This window comes from Balaenoptera physalus (genome assembly GCF_965194825.1).
Source record: "Balaenoptera physalus genome assembly, chromosome: 5".
NCBI classification, from domain to species: Eukaryota; Metazoa; Chordata; class Mammalia; order Artiodactyla; family Balaenopteridae; genus Balaenoptera; species Balaenoptera physalus.
The window spans coordinates 146,431,685-146,455,250 of NC_138884.1; the positions used below are offsets into that span (position 1 = coordinate 146,431,685).

At 54.2% G+C, this 23,566-nt stretch overlaps 1 protein-coding gene across 12 annotated transcripts in view; it reads left to right on the forward strand.

Moving 5' to 3' along the window:
* KIAA0232 overlaps positions 1–14,697 on the forward strand; it is a 100,942-nt gene extending 86,245 nt beyond the window's left edge. For 6 of the 12 annotated variants that reach the window (XM_082462098.1, XM_082462088.1, XM_082462096.1 and 3 more), the window contains 3 exons: positions 691–811; positions 1,033–5,997; positions 14,539–14,697. In XM_082462098.1, the coding sequence (XP_082318224.1) occupies positions 691–811; positions 1,033–1,097 (186 nt within the window). In that variant the 3' untranslated portion in view covers positions 1,098–5,997; positions 14,539–14,697. Of the gene's footprint in view, positions 1–690; positions 7,386–13,365; positions 14,164–14,538 lie in introns of those variants that run through there. The other 6 variants (XM_082462092.1, XM_082462093.1, XM_082462094.1 and 3 more) reach the window with 6 other exon arrangements.
* Positions 14,698–23,566: the final 8,869 nt, after the last annotated feature.

The window sequence follows — 23,566 nt, forward strand, 5'->3', positions numbered from 1 at the left end:
ATTATGACGGGAGGGACTGCCACTTGCACTTGGTGTCCTGAGGGCCAGAGATGCTAACTAACCATCTTGTGGGTGGCGGAGAGTCCCACACAGCCAGAAGTATCCCCAAAAGGTACCATATACCTATGGACCCTCAATTCAGAAGCACAGCCCCGAAGTCCCAAGCCAGCTCCGGCTGTTTCTGTGGCGCAGCTTGCTTCTCGGCCTCCGGGCGAGGATGCCCCTCGTCAGAAGAACCGCCCCCCACCCCACCCCCGCCCCCGCTCCTATCTGGAGAGCCCCGTCGGCCGCACCCCCAGCTGGTCAGCGCAGCAGGAAGCCGGGAAGCTGTGCTGGTCGGGCTGCTTGCTGCCCTCTCCCCTGGAACGTGAGCCCCGGCAGGGCGAGGCCGTGCCGTCCTCCCGGTGGAGCCCCCGCTCAAAGACTCGTTTCCACCCAGCCCTGACGTCGGCAGCGTTTTGTCCAAGGGGCTGAACATGGAGAATTAGGGTTTGAGATCGTGTATAGATCAGGGAGGAAAGCTTGTTTGTTTTGCTTTCAAACAGGAAAACTCTTGAGATTTTTGTAACTCTCCACTGGAAAACATCAACAATTTGTTTTTTAATCTCTGCATACATAGAGTGTCTCACATAGCCCTTTTGAAAAAATATCTGGCTTTTGACCTGTTGAAAATTGTTCCTTTCATCTTAGGTGTCTTCTGTTTATGAAGCAAGGTGCACAGGAGAGAGAAATTCTGGAGCAAAATCAAACGGCTTCCGCAGAAAGATGTACTCCAGTGCCAGCTCCGCCTCGGAGGACACGGGCTCGGAAGGTGGAGGCGCGTGGGTGGAGCCCAGGGAGGAGGAGCTCTTTTCTCGAACTCATCTCTAAACCTGCAGAGTAGTACAAATTATTTTTAAAAATTGATATGTGAGCGAAAAGTACCCTTTTGTGAGGCCTGTTCATCTAAAACAACAACTTAGGTTTCTAAGGTTTCTTCTTCAATTAACTGGTTCAGATCAGTAATTATCTTTCTCTTCTTGCTTATTTTAGAGTTGAGGACAGCTATCCTGTTGAAGATTTTTTTTTTTCAAGCTGTTAAATTCTTGGCTATTTGAAATAGACTAGATGTGTTGTCCTACCAAGAATGGGTGTGCATGTGCTCGTCTTAGAAGCATCACTGCCTGTTGCACCTTCACTGCAGCGCCTTCCTCCCAGCTGCAGTCACATCACTGTCACCTTACTAGCGTCGCAGTGTCAGCAACCACCTCCGCTATCCAGAGACTTTAGCTTTGGAACATTTAGGCTTTGTCCTCTAAGAACTGGGATATGAATACTTACCCTGCGGTGGATCAGTGCCTTTCTGAAGGCAAGAGGGCAGCACGGGTGACTCATCCCCGGTCTTCATTCAGTAAAATCTCATGTACATTTAAAGTAGGAACCACAAGGGTGTGCTTTTAGAGACTTACAAAATACTGTGTTTTCTCTCTTAGGATTTTCCCCCTAGAGTATCATGGACAATACCATGGTTTGTGACTTTCTTGCCACCTGAGGCAGCCAAGGCTTTGAGGTACGGGGTAGCGTTTGAGGCCAAGCGGGGTGAGAGCGCACCCCCGACCTGCTCTTAACGCTGCAGTTACCTTTCCCCCAGGCACCGCTCAGGGTTATTTGCGGTGAGTCTTACAGTACTCGATGAGGACCTTAGTTGCAGATGAGATTTTTCTGGTGACCGATACTGAATCGAAGCCCCCAGAACTTGAGACTGTAAACGTTTGGCACGCAATAAAGGCCATCCCAGCACCCCAAAGAGACCTTGGCTGCTACAGCTGGCTGCTCTTGTGGCTGTGACTTAGTATAGCTTAGATCTCATTTTGTGTTTGAGAGAATGTTCTGGGCAAGTTCTGTGTGTGGCGGGTCGGAGGGTAGAGTACTGATTTCTCCCATACCTGTGTGATTGCTTCATGGGACCCGCTTTCCCGTGTCACTTGGGAACCCAGGGGTCAGTCCCTCTCATCCAGTCCCGTCCATTCGTGACGGTCGCTTCCTTGAGCTTTCACGCTGCCATGCAACAGGTTGAAGTTAGAAGGAGCAACATTTGCAAAACCTAAACGTTTAAAATTGTTTTTCTTTTTTAACCAACTCATTGTTTTTTTTTTAAAAAAAAAACAATGTGTGACATCAATTTAGCATGTCTAACATCAGGAAGTCTAATATGGGTGAGACACCTTCACCACTATTTTGGCAGGCAGTAAACACATAATTTACTAGCTGGGAGCTGAACTGGCTGAGAAATACATGATTTGCTTCGAGCATTGGGTTTTGTTGCCTTTTTCTTAATTGATGACACAGACAACTCCATCCAGGGCTGTGGAGTCCTCCCCGGCGCTGTCTGTCCTCACCGTGGGAAACCTGATGGGCCGTTGGGTTTGGTCTCACCACATGTCAGGGTTTGTTTTTATACAGCACATCTTTGACACTTTAAAGTGGGTTTGTGTGTGTGTGCGTGTGTGCGCGTGTAAGGTTTTATGTTGCTGTTATTTATTTACAGACTTTATAAGGTTATATGTATTTTTCTTTCTTCCAGAGCTTCCTAAAAATTGATTAGCATCTGCACTGAAATATAATTTAACAGCAAAGGCAAAAAAGAATTGGAAGTTGTAAATTCCTAAAATCACTACAGTGACGATCATCCTAGAGATCGTTGCTTATGTAGCCGAGACCAAATAAATATATTTCAGACACAACCTTTAGCTCAGTTGATTTTGGACAGCTGCTTTTTATCACGAAAGGGCTCCAGGTGGTCAAGGTGTAGACTTCCTTACACGCTAGTGGGAAGACATTGCACCTTCCACGGGGGAATGGGAATGGATTATAAGCGGGCAAGGGGATTAACAGATTATGTATTTATTTGTTTTCATAGCTAACTGGCTGAAGCCCAGAGGCTTTCAGCGACAGAGCTGAAAGTATGGTTTTCAGTTTTGTAAATGGATGATCACAAAGAAAAAGCATTTTTTAAAAAGTTGGCAAAACGCTGAAACGCACTGTGGTATGAAGCGCATTGCATATCCATAGCACTGAAGTATCAGTTTTCCATTCCTGGGCTATTTTTTTCCCCGTGGTTGTATTGTTCTGATTTCACGTACACCAGAGTAACTGGTTTTTTGTTTTCTTGTGGAGTTAACACCAAATAAAAGATCTAAAAAAAAAGTTGGTTGTCTTTATTTATCGTAGCAAAGATTCTTTTATAAAGAACCCCAGCCTCCTCTTAATTATGTGTGCCCAGGTCACATCATCCCAGAAGAAGGTTATTTAGCTCTTCCTATACGCGTTGCAGAAAGTGCTGGCGTCTGCTTTGCTGGAGAAGAAAATGGGTGGGGCCTGCTGAGAAAAGAGTCCACACCCCCCCATCCCCACCCCTAGGAACTACTGCCTGAACCTTGCAAAGAACACACCGTTTTTGTCTTGTGATGGTAGACAAAGCTTAATCTTTCTGTTCTGGAAAAAAAAAAAATTCCATGTATGTATATTAACATGATCACTGTACATTGTAAGAAAGAAATCAATGTATTATTAAAGAAGTATAAAGGAAAATTCATCTGTACCTCCATCACCCTGAGAGGGTAGCTTTCTAACATTTGTGCAAAACACCATTCTAGACAGCTGAGTGTATATATGGATATATATAGAGAGAAGTTTACATTGAAGGGTTGTACTATATTTGCCCTTCTGTAACTTCAGAAATAGGTTTTTTTCTTAGACATCTTTTCATGTCAGTAATGATAGATCTGCGTCATTTTTATAGCTGTATGATTCTGTTATATGAATTTAACAGGTTCCTTGTGGATCAACTTTTTTTTTGGCTGCGCTGGGTCTTCGTTGCTGTGCGGGGGCTTTTCTCTAGTTGTGGTGAGCGGGGGCTACTCTTTGTTGCAGTGTGCGGGCTTCTTGTTGCGGTGGCTTCTCTTGTTGTGGAGCACGGGCTCTAGGCATGTGGGCTTCAGTAGTTGAGGCACGCGGCCCCTAGAGCGCGTGGGCTTCAGTAGTTGTGGCTCGTGGGCTCTAGGGCACAGGCTCAGTAGTTGTGGCGCACGGGCTTAGTTGCTACGCGGCATGTGGGATCTTCCCGGACCGGGGATCGAACCCGTGTCCCCTGCATTGGCAGGTGGATTATTAACCACTGCGCCACCAGGGAAGTCCGTGGATCAACATTTAGAATGTTCCTTTCGTGTTTGTTCAGTATTCTAAATAGCATTTCTGTGGACGTCCTTAAACATGGGTCTCCTTGGACGATGGCTGCGGAAGGGCAGTTCCAGCCCGTGGGATGCCTGCTGCCGGTGCGGTGGTGTCGCCCACGTCACACCGACACAAGGTCCTTGAGACCTGTGCATGAGCTTAGACATCCTTTTTTTTTTTTTTTTGACTTTTAAAAATAGTTTATTTAAAAATAATTACGGATTCACAGGAAATTTCAAAGATACTACAGAGAGGGCTCATGAACCCTTCACTGTTTGCCCCATGTCTACATCTTCCATAACTACTGTACAATATCAAACTCAGGAAATATGTGTTGATAAAATATGTATGTATAATTCTGTGCCATTTTATCACATGTATAGATTCATGTACAGCCGCCGCCCACCCTTACCATGGTTTTACTTTCCAGGGTTTCAGTTACCCGCGGTCAACCTCAGAAAGCTTAGACATCCTTTTTCTCAACCATCCGTAAGCTGAATACTTGCCTTTCGTCAGCACGGAGAGGTGGGTTTCTACAGGAGGATTCGAATTGTGTTCTCCCCATCTTTTTCTTTCTGGTTTCTGGGATGTGTAGGCACGTTTTTAAATGCCTTCTCCATCTTAAGAGTAAAAAAATATTCTCCCGCGTTAGGTAGAGCAAATCTCTGGAGCATGCATCTTGCAGACAAAGACCAAAGCTGAAGGAGTCAGCTTCACTTCTCCCAGCTAGCTGAGCGGCCGCCTCGACACCGTCATCTGTGAAATCCTTCCCCAACCCGACTGGAGGTGACATCTGTAAAGGGAACCCCAGGGCTGAGCACTTAAAGCAGCGCCTCGTGCCCAGCAAGCCCCCGAGCGTTCGCTCGTGGCTGAGCAGCGGGTGGGCGTCATCCCGGGATGCGTCTGCATCCTCGCTGGCTGAACTGGCCGAACTCCGTCTTCCTTGGTCTGGCCGCGGCGCCCCGCTGGGTGGTGTGGTGGCAGCCGGCCGCCCTGCCGGAGGCACTGAGGCAGGACCGGAGGCTGGCGGGGCGGCCCCGTGTGCGGGCGCGACAGGAGACGTCACAGGAGTGTGCCCTCCGCTGCCGCGTCCAGGACCTCTCCCGTCCGTCAGCTCCTTGCACGGGTGTGCGCCTCGTGGCCACGCCGACCATTGGCCCCACCTGTCGTCGTGGCTCTTTGAAGACCTGCGAGCGTTAACTGCTTCACAAGTGCCCTCACCCGCAGAAGCAGGGTGGGGTGTCGAGCTGGACTGAAACGGGGCTGCCCTGTGCACAGCGGCTGGAGGCGGGGCCCTGGCCTGTTACTGTCCCCAGGAACTGTGGCGTCGCAGCCGAGTGAACAGCGAAGGGCCGTGAAGGCCCCTGCTTAGGTGTCCCTAAGGTGTCGGGCTTGCCCCTTCTGCCACTGCAGACGCCGTCCCGGCGGCCCTGGGCCCGTGGGTGAAGTGGCTGTGAGCAGGCCTGGGAGGCTGGCGGCTGCACAGCAGCCGAGGAGGAGGAGGAGGGCCCCGCCCCGGCTTCTCTCGGGAGCAGCTGGTGGACGGCCTCCCAGGCTGGGCTCTTGCCAGCACGGAGACCAGCACCCGAGCCTCTGCTTCGGAGCCCGCCGCTGGCCTTTCGTCGCTGGCGGGTAGTTAACAGCATTTCTCAGGGACAGTTCCCTCCGTGAGCTGACAGCAGCTCCTGGCACGCGGGCGGGGTCGGCGTCACCAGGACCAGCTGAGCACGTGCCGGGCGTTCTCGCAGACGGTCTTCGGTGTTCATTCTCAACGCCGTGGGCTAGGTACGACTGCCCCACTTTACGGGTGAGAAAGCATACACGGGGGGAAGTTAACCACCCGCCTAGGTCTCACGCCTCGTGAACGGTGGAGCCCATCCCAAAGCCTCCATCTGGCCAAAATGCCACTATGAAAAGTGTGCTGGGGGGGGGCGGGGGGAGATGTTGAGCAGCTGCCTCTGCCCCGCCGTCTCTTTCTAGTCCTCGTGAGTTTCGTAATCGTAAGGGCGTCATCTCCAGGAGTCCAGACTGAGTCAGGATGCCGGGGGAGGGGGGGGCGGGGGCGGTGAGTCCTGGCTCTGCCACCCGCTGGCCGTGCGCTCCTGGGCTAGTGTCCACACCCCGGTGCCCTCGGCTGTCAGTGGAGATCACGACAGGACCTCTCATCAGGGTTGGCTGTGGAGATGAAACAGCGCAGCCGCACGGGCTAGAGTGAGCGTCAAGGCTCCTCCCGGAAGCTGCCGTGCCCAGCCCTGTGACTCAGGAAGATCACAGCTTCTGCAGGCTGCCCCTCGCTTCCTCCCCTCCCCTCCCTTCAGCCAGTGGCAGCAAAGCCCTGGGCTCAGGGTCAGGCCCTGCAGAGGCCTGTGCCCCTGGGCGCTCACCACGGTCACGTGGCCATCAGGTGGCCTGCTCAGTCCTACCTTGTCACCCTCACGAGATCATACTGTCCCTCCTGGCGGGGGCTGGGGCAGCAGCAGAACCAAGTGTGCCCATCGGAGCGGAGCCAGGGTGGCAGGAGGGCCCTGACCTTGCGGCAGAGCGCCAGCTGGGACCCGGCCAACACTTGTCTCCCTGGGGGACAGGCACGTGGCCGGCTGCAGCTCACACTGGTCTGGCCACTTCATGTCACAGTCCCGGGGACCCAGAGCTGGGAAGGCCTGTGTGGGAGGGACAGAGGAGGCCCCACCCTCTGGCCTGCCATCCCAACAGGCTCTGGCTCCCCTGAACCCCAGCCTCGGTCGCAGAGGGGGACTGGGGAGGGGGCAGAGGACGGCACGCTGACTGCTGGGCCTCTCGAAGGAAGAGGCCGGCCTACCTGAGCAGGGCCCCTTCCTCCCCGCTTCTTGTTGCCCAGCTGAGAAGCTGCGAAGTGACCTCGGCCAGCCGTGTGGCCCTGAGCTGGTCCCTCTCTCCACCGACTGGTGGCGGGCAGGTGTAGCTGCCTTCCCTCCCCTCCCCTGGCACGCATGCGCTTCTCTCTGTCTCCAAGCCAGCGCGCGGGTCTGGGACACGCCCGGGTCTGGGACAGGTGGAGGAGACCAGGCCTGCCCGCGCCAGGACCTCCTGCTCTGACCCGTCACCATGGCCAGAGCAGACCTGCCACGTGCCCGGCCCCTCCGGCCCCTCGCTCGGGAAGTCCGGGGGCCCGGCCAGGAGCACCGCCAGCCGGGGTGAGCAGGCCTGGGCTGACTGCAGCACCGTGGGCTGGGGTCCCCTCGAGGGCACACGGAGGCCTGGGGGCCACAGGCCGCAGGCCGCGAGCCCCAGGGCGACAGCACAGGGTGTTGGGCTGGTTCAGCCGGGAGGCCAGCTTCGGGGCGCTTCCTCCCTTTACCGAAGAGGGGCCCTGGACTCTGTGCCAAAAGCCCCAGGCTCACCGAGGGCCTCGAGCACGTCCTGGCCCCTCTGGGCCTGGCTCTCAGCTCTTCTCATCCCAGCCCCGGGGGCACCTCCTGTGGCCCTGCTCAGGGCCGGATTCCTGCCGGTCACAGACGTCAGGTGTGACCACAGCGTCCTCCCACACACCGGAAGCTGCGAGCCAGCAATAGGGAGCAGCCCCTCAGCGGCTCCCCCTCTGGGCTCGCGTGCGCCCCCGGCGCCACTGCAGCCTGCAGTGATCGCTCGCAGACCCCAGGACTACTCAGGGAGGTTGGGGACCCTTCAGGAGGCACACTCGCAGTGGCCGGCCCTGGCTCTTAGCAGCGGCGCTGCCCTGCACTGGTCACCACCCCTCACGCTCCCCTGGGCCTGTCTCCATGCCCCAGCCTTGGGAGCCTAAAATTGCCTGGCACTCAGTCCCGCTGGCAGCCCCGCCTCCCCCCAGTAAGGCCCTACCAGGGGTGCTGGGTGAGCCTGGCCTCTCTGCCAGCAGGTGTTGGTAGGGTCTCAGGTGGTCTCCTTCTGGGCTCCTCACTTCCCCAGGCCCACTCCCCCACCGGGCCTCCCCTTCCTGAGCTTGGGAGGAAGCGGGGAGACCTGAGCCTCTGGGTCACGTCCTCATGCTGAACTCGGGTCCCCCGCTCAGAAACGCTTCTCCCAGGCTTGGTGGCATCGCGCTGGGAGGGTGTTTTGTTACCTGGACGAGGTTGGCGAGCAGTGGAGCCTTGGCGTCTACGCCTTGACCTTACTGAGCCGTCACGTGGAAGTAGGGACAGCAGTTTGGGGCCTTTTGGGGGCCAGCGTGTCTTCATGTTGGCATTAAGCTACTAATTAGGAAGAAAAGGAGGTCTCTGGGCCTTGGTTGCAAAAATAGGGTTTGGAAACATTCATTCATTCAACAAACACATGTTAAGAGCCTACTAATGTGCCAGGCCCTCAACCTGATGCTGGTATGAATTTTTTTTTTTAACATCTTTATTGGAGTATAATTGCTTTACAATGGTGTGTTAGTTTCTGCTTTATAACAATGGTATGAATTTTATTTTTCTAAGTCAGTAAGCCTCCCTCAGCCCTAGCTGTCTGGTGATAAAGATACCACAATTTCCTCTTTCATCTCTCCTCGATAAACTTTGGAGGGTCTCTGCAGCCTGCCTGAGCTCTGGCCATCTGAAGTTTTCAGCAGTTTGAAGGAAAGCGGTGAAGCCCCCCAAGCCCAGGCAGCCCCCTTCCTTAGAAGGCTGGCTCTTCCTTATCTTGCCCCCAGATTTCCCTGCCTGGAGGCCCCCTAGCCCCACCCCACTCAGGGGCCTCGGAAGTCAGCAGGCTAGGGGTGCAGGGTGAAGCATGCAGGGCCCAGCTCTGCCCTGAACAGCTGGGTGGCCTTGGCAAGGCCACGTGATGTCCCTGGGCAGGGCAGAGGGAGGAAGGCGGTGCAGTCGTCAATTTCACACACTCCAAGGGCATGCATGCGGCCCTTCCTGTGGAATGAGTTACGCGGTTCATCTGGAAGAAACATACTGGGGTCCATTTCCACCCCGTCACTCTGCAGATTGGCCGTGAACAGCGTGGTTTCCTTCCTGGCAGTGACCGCTCTCCAGTGCGCTGCAGATGACAGAAAGCACAGGAGACCAAGGCCCGGCACAGGGAGCTCCGACGGCGTGTGGAGTGGAGGTCTCCGCCACACTTTCTGGGGCCCACATTTTCCCAGCCCTGGGGAGGTAGCTGCCTGGGGCCACCTGGAAGAAGCCCGGGCTGAGGCCAGCCTGCCCGGCTCCTCATGAGCTCCGGCCCCCTTTGGCAAGCCGGTCACCCTCTCCAAGCCTCGGTTTTCTCATGTGAAAGCTGGAAAGGTGAAACCCACTCCCCAGTGTTAAAAGCAATAACGTGCCTGCACACATGGGTGCTGGACAGGGGTTAACCCCCTCCTTAGTGCCCACTGAGATCAGCTGGTCAAGCCGTAGCAGAAGTCTCCTGTTAGTGTATCAGAATCCGAGTTCGGTGTCCCAGTTGGGTTTGGCTGGGGTGGGGATGGTGATGTGGGAAAAGATGGGAAGAGAGACGTAGGAGGGGCTTGAGAGGGTTTGGGTCTCATCCTAGAGGCGGCAGGAGGCCTGAAGGGGTGTGAGCCGGGCCACCATTTGTGGGTGAGCGGAGGGCTCTGAGGTTGGAGAGGGATGCTAGAAACAGCTGATGCACAGCAGAGAACCCTTCAGAACTTTCGTAGCTTTTAAAAGAAGATCACAGCCTTTCCTGCCTTCCCTGCAGCTGCATGAGCTCAGCATACTCCAGTGAACGGAGCTCTGGGCGGCGGCCCTGCCCAGGCCTGGCCTGCTGCTCCTATTGAGCTGTGGGGTCTTGTGCCCCTTCCCTTCTCTAATCTCAGCCTCGTTGTCTGGAGAAAATTATCAGAAGATTATCGATAAGTGGGGAGACTGGGATTGACTTAGACACACTACTATGTATAAAATAGATAACTAATAAGAACCTACTGTATAGGGCTTCCCTGGTGGCGCAGTGGTTAAGAATCCGCCTGCCAATGCAGGGGACATGGGTTCGAGCCCTGGTCCGGGAAGATCCCACATGCCGCGGAGCAACTAAGCCCGTGCGCCACAACTACTGAGCCTGCGCTCTAGAGCCCGCGAGCCACAACTACTGAAGCCCACATTCCACAACTACTGAAGCCCACGCGCCTAGAGCCCGTGCTCTGCAACAAGAGAAGCCACCGCAGTGAGAAGCCTGCGCACCGCAGCCAAGAGTAGCCCCCGCTCACCGCAACTAGAGAAAGCCCACGAGCAGCAATGAAGACCCAACGCAGCCAAAAAAAAAAAATTAATTAATTTTTTAAAAAAAGAACCTACTGTGTAGCACAGGGAACTCTAGTTAATACTCTGTAATGACCTATATGGGAAAAGAATCTAAACAAGAGTGGATATATGTATAAGTATAACTGATTCACTTTGCTGTACGGCAGAAATTAACACAACACTGTACATTAACTATACTCCAATAAAAATTAATTTAAAAAAAAGAGGAAGATTATCGGACCTGCCTCCAGCATAGCTGTGAGTTTGGTTATTCGGTCCTGGATGGGAAAGCCCTTTGTAAACGGTATGTGAGAAAGTATTAAAGTCATAATTGCATTACACTAAAAAAAAAATAGGTCTCACCATCCCGCAACCCGAATGGTTGATCTAGACCATGATTACAAATGGCTGCGGAATCATCAGGTGATGTGCTGACAGCACCGGGACCCCCCAGTCCAAGGCGATGTTGCTAAGAGTGGGAAGCGCTGTCCAGTCCTGATGGGACATGTAGGAAGTACACATGCGTGGATGCTGGGAGTGACCCCTAGAGGCAGACCGCTCTACTGGTCCCGCTCCCATCCCCAGCGCAGTGCCTCCTAAGGGACTCTCTTCCGAGGATACTGCAAAATGTTCCTTGGGGGCAAAATTGAGGACCACTGCTTGGGACGAAACTGAGTTTATAGGAAATACTGGGGCTAGAGGGGCTTGTTCAACACCACCACAAATGTACAGTCCTCTAAATCCATAATTCAGAAAGTTCTACGAGACAACGCAATGTCATCAACAAATATATCGCGTAGGAAAAACAAACCAAGGGAGAACTATTTCAGACTAAAAGAGACGTAATGACCCATCTACCAAGTGCAGTGTGTTGCTTTTGGAACCTGATTTGGAATCTTAGTTCCCCGACCAGGGATCAAAGCCGTGTCCCCTGCGGTGGAAGTGCAGAGTTCTAACCACTGGACCACCAGGGAATTTCCCAGAACCTGATTTGAACAAATTATTAGAAGACATTTTTAGAGGTAACTGGGGAATTATAAAACATTGAGGAGTCATTGTTAAGTTTATAGGTATCTGACAGTATTGTGATTATGCCTCAAAAAAAAAAAAAACCTTACTACTAAAGATGTGCATGGAACAAGCTGAAGTATTTTCATGGGTTCTGATATATCTGAGATACACTCGAAGTGAATCCAGGAAAAATAAAAATAACAAGAATATGGGGAGGGGACAGGAAGAGCAGCATATAACCAGTGTTGAGATGGGTACATAGGGGATCACTATACGGTTCACTGTGTATAAGTTTGAAATTTTCCACAATAAAAATGGCTCTCAAGATTAAAACAAATAAGTTAGAAGTGGACCGAGAGAACAGCAGTCAGCAGTGGAGCCTAATTCTGAAGAGTCCAGCTGGTTCTCAGCCCCCGCACGCAGGGCACGCCCCCTCCCAGAGGCAAACGCACAGCTCGCCCAGCCTCGCCCTGTCTGGCCCGGGGAGGGTTCCCCATCAGCACTCTAAACAGAAGTCCTGCTGCTTGAGAATGGAGTGTAAAATCAGTGTCCAGCCCCTCCCTGGGCTGCCCCAAGCCTTGCTGGGCAGCAGATGTGGTGGAGAAGAGGGAGCCTTCCTTCCACCCTTTCAGACCCTGGGCCACCCCCCAGCCACCTGGGCGCCAGGGGAGCAGCGCTTGCGGGCTCCACGGGTCTGCGCAGACCTCTTCTTGCCGCTGGACTCTCGTTTGCCTCTGCCTGCCTGCATCCCTGGAGGGGTGGCTTAACTTCATGATGGCTTCCTCCTGGCCTTTCTTTTTTTTTTTTTTTTAATATTTTATTTATTTATTTATTTTTATTTTTATTTTTATTTTTATTTTTGGTTATGTTGAGTCTTTGTTTCTGTGCCAGGGCTTTAGTTGCGGCAAGCGGGGGCCACTCTTCATCGCGGTGCGCGGGCCTCTGCACTATCGCGGCCTCTCTTGTTGTGGAGCACAGGCTCCAGACGCGCAGGCTCAGTAGTTGTGGCTCACGGGCCTAGTTGCTCTGCGGCATGTGGGATCTTCCCAGACCAGAGCTCCAACCCGTGTCCCCTGCGTTAGCAAGCAGATTCTCAACCACTGTGCCACCAGGGAAGCCCCCCTCCTGGCCTTTCGAAGCTGTACTTTCAAGGTACCCAGACGTCCTTGGCACTGCAGACAGTGTGCGATCTTTGCAAACTGCAAAGCTGACCTCACCGCTCACATTTACCCCCTCTTCAGCCCCAGCCGTGCTGGTGGACCCTCCCCACGGTTGCTCCCACCACCACCACAGGACCTTTGCACATGCTGTCCCTATGCTGGGCACTCTTTCCCCACCTTCCCCGACTAACTCCCACCGGCCTTCAGGTCTCAGCCTCCTGGACCAGGCCAACCCCCTTCCCCCAAGCCCAGTACATGTTTTGGTGACACGTGTCACAGTTTCCGTATCTCTACTTTGTGTGACTATTTGATCCACGTCTCCCCCCTAAAACCACAGGCTTCACGAATACTGGGACTGTGCCTGCCTCTGCTCCCCAAGAGCCCCTCACACTCAGGATGGGCGCTCCCGGAGGATGTGTGAACCGGGGCAGTGGGGGGTAGTGTAACCTCCCTGCAGACCTGTCACTCTCTCCCTTGCACCACCTTATTTTAGTAAAGATTTAAAAACTCTGATTATGAAGATAAAATAAGGGACTTCCCTGGTGGTCCAGTGGCTAAGACTCCACGCTCCCAATGCAGGGGGCCCGGGTTTGATCCCTGGTCAGAGAGCTAGATCCCACGTGCTGCAACTAAGACCCTGCATGCTGCAACTTAAAAAAAATAAAATAAAAAGAAAGAAAAAGATAAAATAAGACTGTAGAGATTTTGAAAGTTAACAAATTATAAAGTGTATGTGGTAAAACCCCACCACAGGCTAATTTCTATAGGCATGTTTCACAGTCAACATCATTCCATAGGTTTGATTTTACACCCAGCGCTTTCCGTGGAAGTTCACAAAGCATCGTCTCACCCCAGGAAGATGTTCTAAAACCTCCGTCAGAGAAGCAGCCCCGCCTCCCTAGGCTCTCTCCATTGGGGCTCGAGAACCACTGTCATTTATGCAAAAGCAACGCTTCGCCAGCTGTATCAGACCAACAGGCAGGCTTCGTGGAGAAGCAGGCGCCTTCGAGAAACTTCACTTTTTACTGCAGGGGCCACAGCCCAGAAGGGGTCGGATTAGACGTTCTAAGGCCGTGCCCGGCCGTGGTGGGTCCCAGGCAGGAGAGGAAAAGGCTGGGTTCTCATCTTGGCTCCTGTAACCCTCTCCTCCCTGGGCCTCGGTTTCTGCATCCGGAGAGCAAGAGGTTGGGCTGTGACGTCGGCTGGCGATAAAGAGAAATTAATAGCCTCCAGACGCTCTGCTCATCGACACACAGCAGCCGCTGTCTTCCAAGCACCTGCCGCCCCGCCGGCTACACCGCTTCACGTTCACTGCCGCACTCGACTTCACACTGTCCCACGGGGGAGGGAACGCTTTTTAAGCTCTGTTTCAGAGATGAGGAAGGTGCAGCTCACAGAGGCGGCTTGCACCGAGTAAGCAGCAGAGAAGGACCGCATCGGGGCTGTCTGACTGTTACAGAGGGTAGTCCACAGGAAGAGAAGACAAAGGGGACGTCTGAGTGGCTCACCTGCCGGTGGTTCTCTCTGGAAGGGAGGGTGGCAGGCGCCGTGTATTTTCTTCTGGGGACTCATCTGCATTCACCAGATTTTCCACGGTGGGTATTCCTCTCACATGGAGCTAAAGTAAAAGTTTGAAATAAATAAAATATCGTTTTACACATGTCTCCTCTATAAACTGAGAAGAGATTGTTCCTGAATCATTTCTTGGTCCTAAGCTTTTACCACATGACCTGGCACGCACGAGATAATTTGGTAAATATTTTAGCAATGATAAAAGATCCTTGTTTTTTAACCTGTTAAAAAGTACCTAGGGCAAAAATCACACCACCAGCCAGTTAACGAGCAGGAACCCAAACTACCTGGGCCCTCACTCCTTCAAGGGCCACTCAGGGTCTCCGTGAAGATGCTTATATCTTCTGCAAACGGAAGGCCAGCCTTTCCCTCTAATATCTTTTCTTTTTTTTTGGCAGCACTGCATGGCATGCAGGATCTTAGTTCAACAACCAGGGATCGAACGATCGAACCTGCGCCCCCTGCAGCGGAAGCTCGGAGTCTTAACCACTGGACCGCCAGGGAAGTCCCTTCCTCTAATATGGAAACACATAAAAATGCAAGTGCTTATCCCTGTACTTCTAAGATCATCCTTGTGAAATTCTAACTTGTCTCACTCCACACACACATTAGAGCTCTGTCTGTGCCACACACTCCGTGCCTCGGGTAAACCGCACACCTCCTGATGTGCCCATTTCACAGATGAGGAGACTGAAGTTCAGGCATGTTAAAGACGCCACCCCATCGTTACACTGGGATGGGGTGCTGACCCCAGTCTCCTGGCTCTTAGCCTGGGCCTCTTTCCTGACCCCACGTGGTCTCCCTGCATAGGCCTCTGGAGGGGCTCAGGGCCCCTCCTATGTCTCCAATGTAGATGTCTGCCGGGAGCCTCGATGGGGCGCTGAGGGAGGCTCTGTGTCCCCCAGAATGTGGGCCCGGCTCAGGGCTCCCTGGCATACCCCCGCTCACCTCCTCTAGGTGGTGCTGCGCCTGCCCCTTCCACACGCAGAACCCCACCTGCCACTCCAGCCCCGCCTCTCCCCAGGGATGCACCTCCCCACAGGCTCCCAAGAGCCCAGGGAGGTGGCGACGGTCATCCGCATTTTACAGATGAGGAAACCGAGGCTCAGAGAGGGGCAAAGTCAAGACAAGCCAGTGCCAGACTGGTGTCTCCAGCCACCACCATGTGCTGGGGGAGCAGAGGCGGGCAGAGCAGGGCGGCCCGGTCCTGCATGTCAAGGGCAGTGAGAGGGTGTGAGGCAGTGTGGATCCGAGTGTGTGGACCGCTCTTTCTGGAAGCTCAGCTGGGCAGGTTTGGCAAGAGGTAGCGGCAGCTGGGAGCAGGCCTCGGAAGAGGTTTGTCTCCTTCTGGGACAGGAGGCAGCTGAGCCTTGCATGGGCCCAGGGGAGGAGCTGGAGTTGGGGAGAGGAAAATGGGGACTGGCCCTGGGTGCGAGGAGGCCCCCAGGGAAGGCGCCCGGGGCCTGGTGGACCCTGAGGGAGTCCAAGTGACCAGCTTTTTCTTTCTCGCCCCTGGAGCCCAAACCCAGCTCTGCTCAGCGCCCCCGGGCAGCCCCAGGCCCATCTTTTCTGGACGTCCCACCCAGGGAGTGGTTGTGCTTGTTGGGTGAAGCCTGGATCTCCCTGGAGGGCTAGGCCCACTGGGACTGGGGATGCCTGGAGGGGGGACCCTGATGCCTGGAACAGCCATCCTCAAACCGGCCTGAGCACTTCCTGTGTGCCAGGGTTAGGCTCACAGCCTAACGGGGAGGCAGGTGGACAGACAATTCTAGAGGCCACTGACCGGGACTTGAGGCTCTGTCAAGAGGGCCCAGAGAGGGCTCTCCGGGAGAAAACCAGAGGCCAGCGTGCTCGGCCTGGTCCGCCTGCGGCTGCAGACAGCGCACTTCACGTGTGGCTCTTGGCCCATCTCTTGGCCCATTTTAGAGTTTAGGGGCAGCTCCTCCCACCCGCAAGCCCAGCCCCACCCCCGCAGGGCAGGAGGAGGACGGGACCATCGGTGGGTGTTGACGACGGAGCGCGCCCCAGGCCAGGCTGCGTGGGGTTGGGAGACCCCTACTCCTGCGGCTGCCACCCCATCGGAGAATCTGGTTCACGCGCCACGTGTCCATCACGGAGGGCCACGGGGATGAGCAAGGGGCTCCCGGGCCTCTCAGGAGGGCGTGGCCAGCTCTGCCGGGTGTGGGAGCTGGAGGTGGCACGTGGCCAAGGGGACCAGGGTTGTGATGGCTGGAGAAGGCAGGAGGGGGTCCAGGCAGAAGGAAGAGGACAAGCAAAGGCGGGCTCTGTGCAGCCAGGATTGTGAAGTGTCTGGAAAACGCCAGTCTGGATGGGAAGGGGGCGGCGAGGCTGCAAGGTTCAGCTGGGGCTGGATTTGGGAGGGGGTCCTGGAGAGATCGGGGCTGGTGGCTGTAGGGGGGGTGGGTGGAAGTGAAGAGGCAGCAGTTTGGAGGTGGATCCGCCCCCCTCTGTCTCCTGTGTCTCCCTGGCCGCTACCGCTACGCTGCTCCTCTCGGGCCCACGCACCCTCACCTTCACCTCTGCAGGCCTGTCCTTGGGAAGTCCCCCCGCCCAGATTCAAACAAGAACAAAAGCCTCGCAGCCAACTGTCTCCCAGCCATGAGCTCACCCTCCGTAGGAGGGAGTGGGCAGCCAGTGCTCAGAGAATCAGCGCGACTGGCAGAATCTCAAGGCTTTTCCTGGAGACTTCTGTGACCTTGAAGGGCAGAGGTGGACCTCGTTCAGGCGCTCACCGGGCATCAGCTGGGCATCGGAGCCTGGTGCAGAGAGGGTGTCTGCAGTATCTGGGGGTTGGGGGTGGACTGGCTGCGGGAGGGGAGGTCTCCTGATGGGTGACACTCGGTGGTGGGGGGGAGGAAGGTCAGCCGGCCTGGGGCTTGTGCGAGGCCCCTCAGCGCAGAGACCCGGGGCGGGGAGGCTGAGGCCTGCTCCCTCCCCAGAGAGGAGGGGCGGCCGCTCTGGAGGGGAAACAGCAAGGAGCCTCCGGGGGTGTTTTTGTAAGGGCCAGGAGCATCCTCCACTCCAGGTGCAGGACGGAGGAAGGACAGGGGCTGGACTCGGTGCTGGGACATTTAGGAAGCCAACTTCTGCAGCCAGGAGGGAGCTGGGCCCAACTGTGTGTGTGTGTGTGTGTGTGTGTGTGTGTGTGTGTGTGTGTGCGCGCGCGCGCGCGTGCGTCTCAGGAGCTGTTGGTTGGTGGGTGGATGAGTTAGGAGAAAATAGGGGCTGAGGTTTGGCAAGAAGAGGAACATGGGGTGCATCCAAGAAGGTTCCTCTAAGGCGGGCAATATCTAAGGTTGTCTTAGGATGGAGGAGCAAAGGGAGAGGTTGAAGTCGCTAGGTCAGGATGGGTAGATGCGCCAGGAAGAAAGACGACACATATTAAACCCCTCCCCCACCTGAGGTATGTGGGCCACCCCTTCCTCTGAAAGAGGAAACCAAGGTTCAGAGAGGTTAAGTAACTTGCCCAAAGTCACACAGTAAACACCAGAGCTGGGATTCCAGCCCAGATCTGCCTGACCTGAAAGCTCATGTTCTCTCCTATCATCAACTGCTTCTCAGGGGCTGGAAAAAAACGGGGTCTCTTGTGGAGGGCCAGTGGGGAAGGAGGGGTGGGGAGAGTGTGGCGTAGGCAGGGCCTCACCCCAGGTGTCCCGTCTGTCACCACCAAACAAGCACCACACTGTATGTTACCTGGAGCCAGACGGCCTGGTTGCCAATCCTGCCTGTGTCCTTAGCAGCTATGGGGCCTTGGGCACAGAACGTTCCCCCGCGTGAGCCTCAGTTCTTCTCGGCGACATGGGCGACTGTGAGGACGAAGAGGGTAGACACACACTGCGCAGGGCTCAGGCAGGCTACGCTCTTACCCCCTCGTCCGTGTGGGCCCTGGCTACCCGCTGGGGACCTGGGGACTGCACAGAGACCAGACAAGGCGATAAGGCATCTGGGAGGTGGCCCAGGGGCTGCTGGAGCCTTGCACGGCCTCTGGTGGGAGTTGGGTTAGAGTCGGGGATGCTGTTCTGAGGGTCAGAGCACCTGGGGTACCATTCTGAGCCACACACCAGAGGGGACTAGGAAGTAGAGGAGAAGGGAATCCCAGGAGGTCCAGAAGGAGGGCAGAGCAGGTGCAAAGGGGAGGACTTGAGAGGGTTCGAGGTGCTTCCGGGGAGCCTCACGCGTGGAAGGGGTGGGGGAGAGTTTCCCACAGCGGATGATCGGGCGTGAGAAGCATCTGCATCCCCTGCCACCTCTGCCCTCTGCACCCATCTCATGTGGCTCCCACGTGAGACCTGATCCTGCAGCTTCTAAATCGGGTTTCGCTTTCTGAGGGTGGCGGCAGCAGAAGGCAACGGGGCGATGCTTTTAAAAAACAAGGCTATTTGGAAAATTCCACTGTGGTGTGCTGTAACGCAGAGCCCCACCCCCATGTGCTTTCTGTGGTTTCTTAGCACCTAGAGCCTTAAGGCCTCCAGCCCTGGGCTCTTCTTAAGCATCAGTGAGCCACAAGCCACAGGGGGTCCCCTGTACCACATCTCCCACCCCCCCCCATCGCCAGGTTGTGCGTTCCATACTTTGCAGGGTCTGTTGGTTTCATTATAACTTACTTCCTCCAAGCAATTACTTGGGATGCTCTGAGAATTAGTGACCTTTGAGTTGGGCACCAGACCCCACTGGTTCAAGTGTCCCCAGTAAAATGGGGCAACAATACAGCATCATGGGGCTGCTAGGGCAGCTAGAGACGCTGTTACAGACGGTAGAACACACAGACCGTAGTCACAGGGCTCTGTGGTCAGCACTCCCGTCACAGCAAGTGTGTTTGGCTGTGCATTGATTACCTAACCCCCTGGAGCACGAGTGTTCCCGCTGACAAAATGGTGACAGGACTTGTCTTGCTTTGGTGAGAAGGGCCAGGGTGCAGAGCCCTCATCCCATGGCCTCAGGTTACTGTGCTCCTTAAATCCTGTCGGTTACCCATCAGTCAGCATCTTAACACATCTCATTATAAATAGAGCACACAGGGACTTCCCTGGCGGCCAGTGGCTAGGACTCTGTGCTTCCACTGCAGGGGGCGTGGATTCGATCCCTGGTCAGGGAACTAAGATCCCACAAGCCACGTAGCGTGGCCAAAAAAAAAAAAAAAAAAAACACTATAAATAGAGCATTCGTTTATTGCGGGGAAATCTAAAAGTTTCAAAATACATAATCAGAAGGTAATCATGTGTGTTCTGATATCATTTGAGTGTTTCTTCCTGTTTGTGTCTGTGGTTGACATTCCATATTCTATGATTATATTTTATTTAAAATTCAGCATCACTCTTACAACTTATGCATTTCCTCTTTGCTATAATAAACTACTTGAAGATTTTTTTATTTTATTTTATTTTAATTAATTAATTAATTAATTTTTGGCTGCATTGGGTCTTTGTTGCTGCGTGGGGGCTTCCTCTAGTTGCGGCGAGCGGGGGCTACTCTTCCTTGCGCTGTGGTGGCTTCTCTTGTTGTTGAGCACCTGCCCTAGGCGCATGGGTGTCAGTAGTAGTGGCTCGCGGGCTCTAGAGCGCGGGCTCAGTAGTTGTGGTGCACGGGCTTCGTTGCTCCGCGGCATGTGGGATCTTCCCGGACCAGGGTTCGAACCCGTGTTCCCTGCATTGGCAGGCGGATTCTTAACCACTGCGCCACCAGGGAAGCCCTGAAGATTTTTTTTAAATGGCTGCATAAAAGTCTCTCCAGTTAGTTAAGCTTCCCCCGTGGTTGGACATCCACATCATATCCATTTCACTGTTGTAAGTAACACTTCAGTGAGCATATTTTTACAACAGTCTTTGCCTGAATTTGGGGGTATTTTTTTTTATAAGGACAGCTCCCTTCAAGTGCACTATTAGATGAAAAGGATTCAGTGTGTTATAATTTTCTCTTTTGCTGGAGCCACGCCTTCTCCCTTTTATAAATGTGCTATAATACTTCTAGGAGTTCCACCTCCCTGAATTCACTGATTTTAACCTCTGCAGGTAAGAAACAGGTAACTGCCCTTGTTAAAACTGAGTAAAATACGAGTTGATGGTCTGGTTGTGAGGGTCTGATGCTGCTTCTTTGCAGCAAACTGCAGAGGTTCGTGGTGACGACTCTGGTTGTTATGACACTTTTCCGTCTCCGTGTCTCTGGCCATCTTCTCCGGGCCTGAGGTTGCTGGAAGGCTTACCTCCAGCTACCTGGGCTACTCTTTTTTTTTTTTTTTTTTTTGTTTTTGTTTTTGGGCTACTCTTGACTTTGTTTTTTTTTCCTCATCTTGATCAATTTTCAGAAGCGACAAGGCAAACCCAAGTTCCAAGCATTGTGTCCCAAAAACGAGAACTTCCATCTCCACAGTGAATTCTTTTATTCCAAGGAATGAAGACAGAAAAGATAGGCTTTCCTGGATTTCTGAAAGCCCCTGGGCCAGAGGAAAGCTCTTTTGAAATAAATGACGGTTGCGCAATCTGCCTCTGCCTGGTGGGGACAGCCTGCTGAGACTCCCAAGTGAAATGTGACTGCAGCTGGTATTTTCATTCACATCCTGGGCCCCCGGTGGCCCTGAACAGAAGCTGGGGGCAAGGAGGGTGGGAGGGAGGATGGCGAGTAGGCAGGAGCTTTTGGACAGTGGGGGGCAAGCTGTGAGAGCCAAGCTGCGTGGCCTCACCTCACTGCGCCTGTTTCCCCACCTGTAAAGCAGGAGTCAACGTGCCAGTAGGTGTGGTAATGGGGTGAAACAGCCAGCACAGCATGGGGCACCTGGGAAGGCTCACGTGAGTGCAGGTATGACAAAGGTTTATTCACGCATTGAACAAATATTTAAGGAGCTCACATTCCCGGGGCTGGGGAAGAGTCGGGGGCAAAATATGCCTTTGGGAGACTAGATCCCCACATCTGCCGAGAAGAGGTGCACAGGGGGTTTGGCAGGGCAGAGGCTACTGGCCAGGGTCCTGTACCCACCCCCTTCCCCACCTGACCTTGGGCCCCTCCCCATGTCTGTCTCTGGGCCTCACTTTCCCCACTGAATAATGAGAGGGGTGGGCTTGAGGACTCGTAAGGGTCCCGCCAGCTCTGACACCCTGCTGGTGACCCTTCTGGGGTCTGCCCCTGGTCAGTTACTATTTTCCTGGCGAGGGGATGTGAGTGCATTTGCGAGGTGCCACGTCTGTCTGCCCCTCGAGGGGCTCCATGGGCGCAGGAACTGTGGGCTGTCAGTCACTCTGGTGTTCCCGGAGCCCAGGGCGCCGGCATAGAGTGGGCTCAGGGCTGGCTTCCGTGGGAATCAGTCACCCTGGGAAGGGCTTCCCACTCCTGCTTGGCGAGCCTGGGGAGGCTCAGAGGTCAGGCTTGAAGAAGTCCCTCCGAGGGATCCCTGGAGAATCTTAGCATCTCTCCTCACCTTGGCGGGTTGACTAACACACTTTCTCTACATTATATTGCTCGGAAGAGCTCCCTCAGATATGCCAGAAACTGACAAAACCAGACAGCTGGGTTTTTTCTTTTCTTTTTTGGTCCTGCCGTGTGGCTTGTGGGATCCTAGTTCCCCGACCAGGGATTGAACCCGGGCCCTCGGCAGTGAAAGCACGGAGTCCTAACCACTGGACCACCAGGGAAATCCCCGGACAGTTGTTTTACATTTAATCCTCACACAGTTCGGGAGGCGGAGATGCTCAGAGCCTTGTTGAGGTGGGGAAAGTTGGGGAAGGGAAGGGAGGGAAGGTTCCAGGGCTTATCCAGGCCAGGCCACCACCCACCAGTCCTGTGCCTGGAACTGAGGCGAGGCAGCTGCAGGCCTGGTGCTTCTCTACATCAAGCAGCAGCTTTACAGCCCCCAAAGGAGCGACCAGGTGAGAATCAGGCTGGGACCCTGGCGGTTAGGTCTGCACAGGGGAGCCGGGATGGCTTCCCCTAGGCAGGCAGCGGTGAGCCAGCAGAGGGGCACATGGCGCTGACCACCCTGATACAGTTGTCATCTCCATATCAGAGACGGGGGCTGGGAGGTGCTGTGAGTGCCCACTGCCACGCAGCTCATCTTGTTCACTGTCTTTTTAATTTTGTTAGGCTGAAGTTGCAATGAGGATTTATCTAGAACACTCCTGGGTGCTGATGACAAGGGGTAAGAAATAGGTCAAATCACACCGAGGGTGTTAAGTGACAGATGGGCTCCAGTGGGGAGCTCTGGGCTGGGGCAGGGGTAGGGGCGCGGGGGCCAGGGAGGCAGCAGGGTGGTGAGAGGGTGAGGAAAAGGCAGACAGAGGGCGCCAAATGCAAACCCATGGACCACAGACTTCCTCGGTTCTGGATGTAGAACAATGGTTCCTGTCATTGTGGGGTTTTAAAACCCTAAAAGACTGACAATGAGGGCTCGAAGGGATTTGGGGAGTCGCAAAGAACACTGTAAAGGCAGATTTATTAATCTGATGTATTAAACTGCTAATTAAGTCAGGCCTGAAGCAAGTCTGTACTTTCCTGCTTCCTTAAACTAAGCTCAGGAGGGCACACTGTGTGTGTGGGGGGGGGGCAGGGGGCGCTTGAAGGAGACCTGGTATTAGTTTTCCTTAAAACATCCAGAAATGTAAGCATTTACAAAGCCTCCGTTATGCCCTAAGCATAATAGAAGCACTGTGAGGGGTGTTAGTGTATTCCATTAACAGATTTCCTTTTTAAAGTTCTCACCCCTCCTGCTACCATAATAGGTGCTGAGAGTTACTAGAGCTATGACCCAGGCAGGAGAAACCAGTCAGGGGCTCTTCGGCCCAACGCTAATGACCACAGCCCAAGTTAATCTTCCACTGCATGCTTCCAGATGCTGTGATGGAGAGATCACCCTTCCTGTCCCTGACGGCCCTGCTAGACAGGCCCTGGCTGTCTCTCTGAGGTTTCCTCTGTGGGTAGTTCTGGCCGTGACAGCCCTCACGGGTCCTGGTCGGCAGGAGCCAATCCTAGCTTGGAACCCAGGCCTTCCAGCTCCCAATCACTGGAGTCTTTCCTCTTGCCTTGATGTCCTCGGAATATAATCTTTCAGGCTCAGGGAACATACCAGTAAACAAGATAAGCCCGGTTTGGCTCAGGGAGCCTACATTCTAGGAGGGGGATGACGAAGGGGTCAACAACCAGCGAACAAGAGCTTTCTTATTCAGGGCCTTGCATGATCCTGGAAGGCGGTCTGGGGCGGGGCATCTGGCTTCTGACCCCTCTCAGCTACTGACCAGCCCTGAACCTTGGGTAAGTGACTTCATCTCCCACTCTGTACGACGGTTTTGATCACAGACCCTGTCTCTGGAGTTTCTGCAATATTGACGGGAAGTAATGCACATTAACGCTAGGCCAGCGGCTCCTAAACTTGTCTGCACATTACGCAGCTTCCAAAACTGTACCTTACCTCCAGAGACTGAT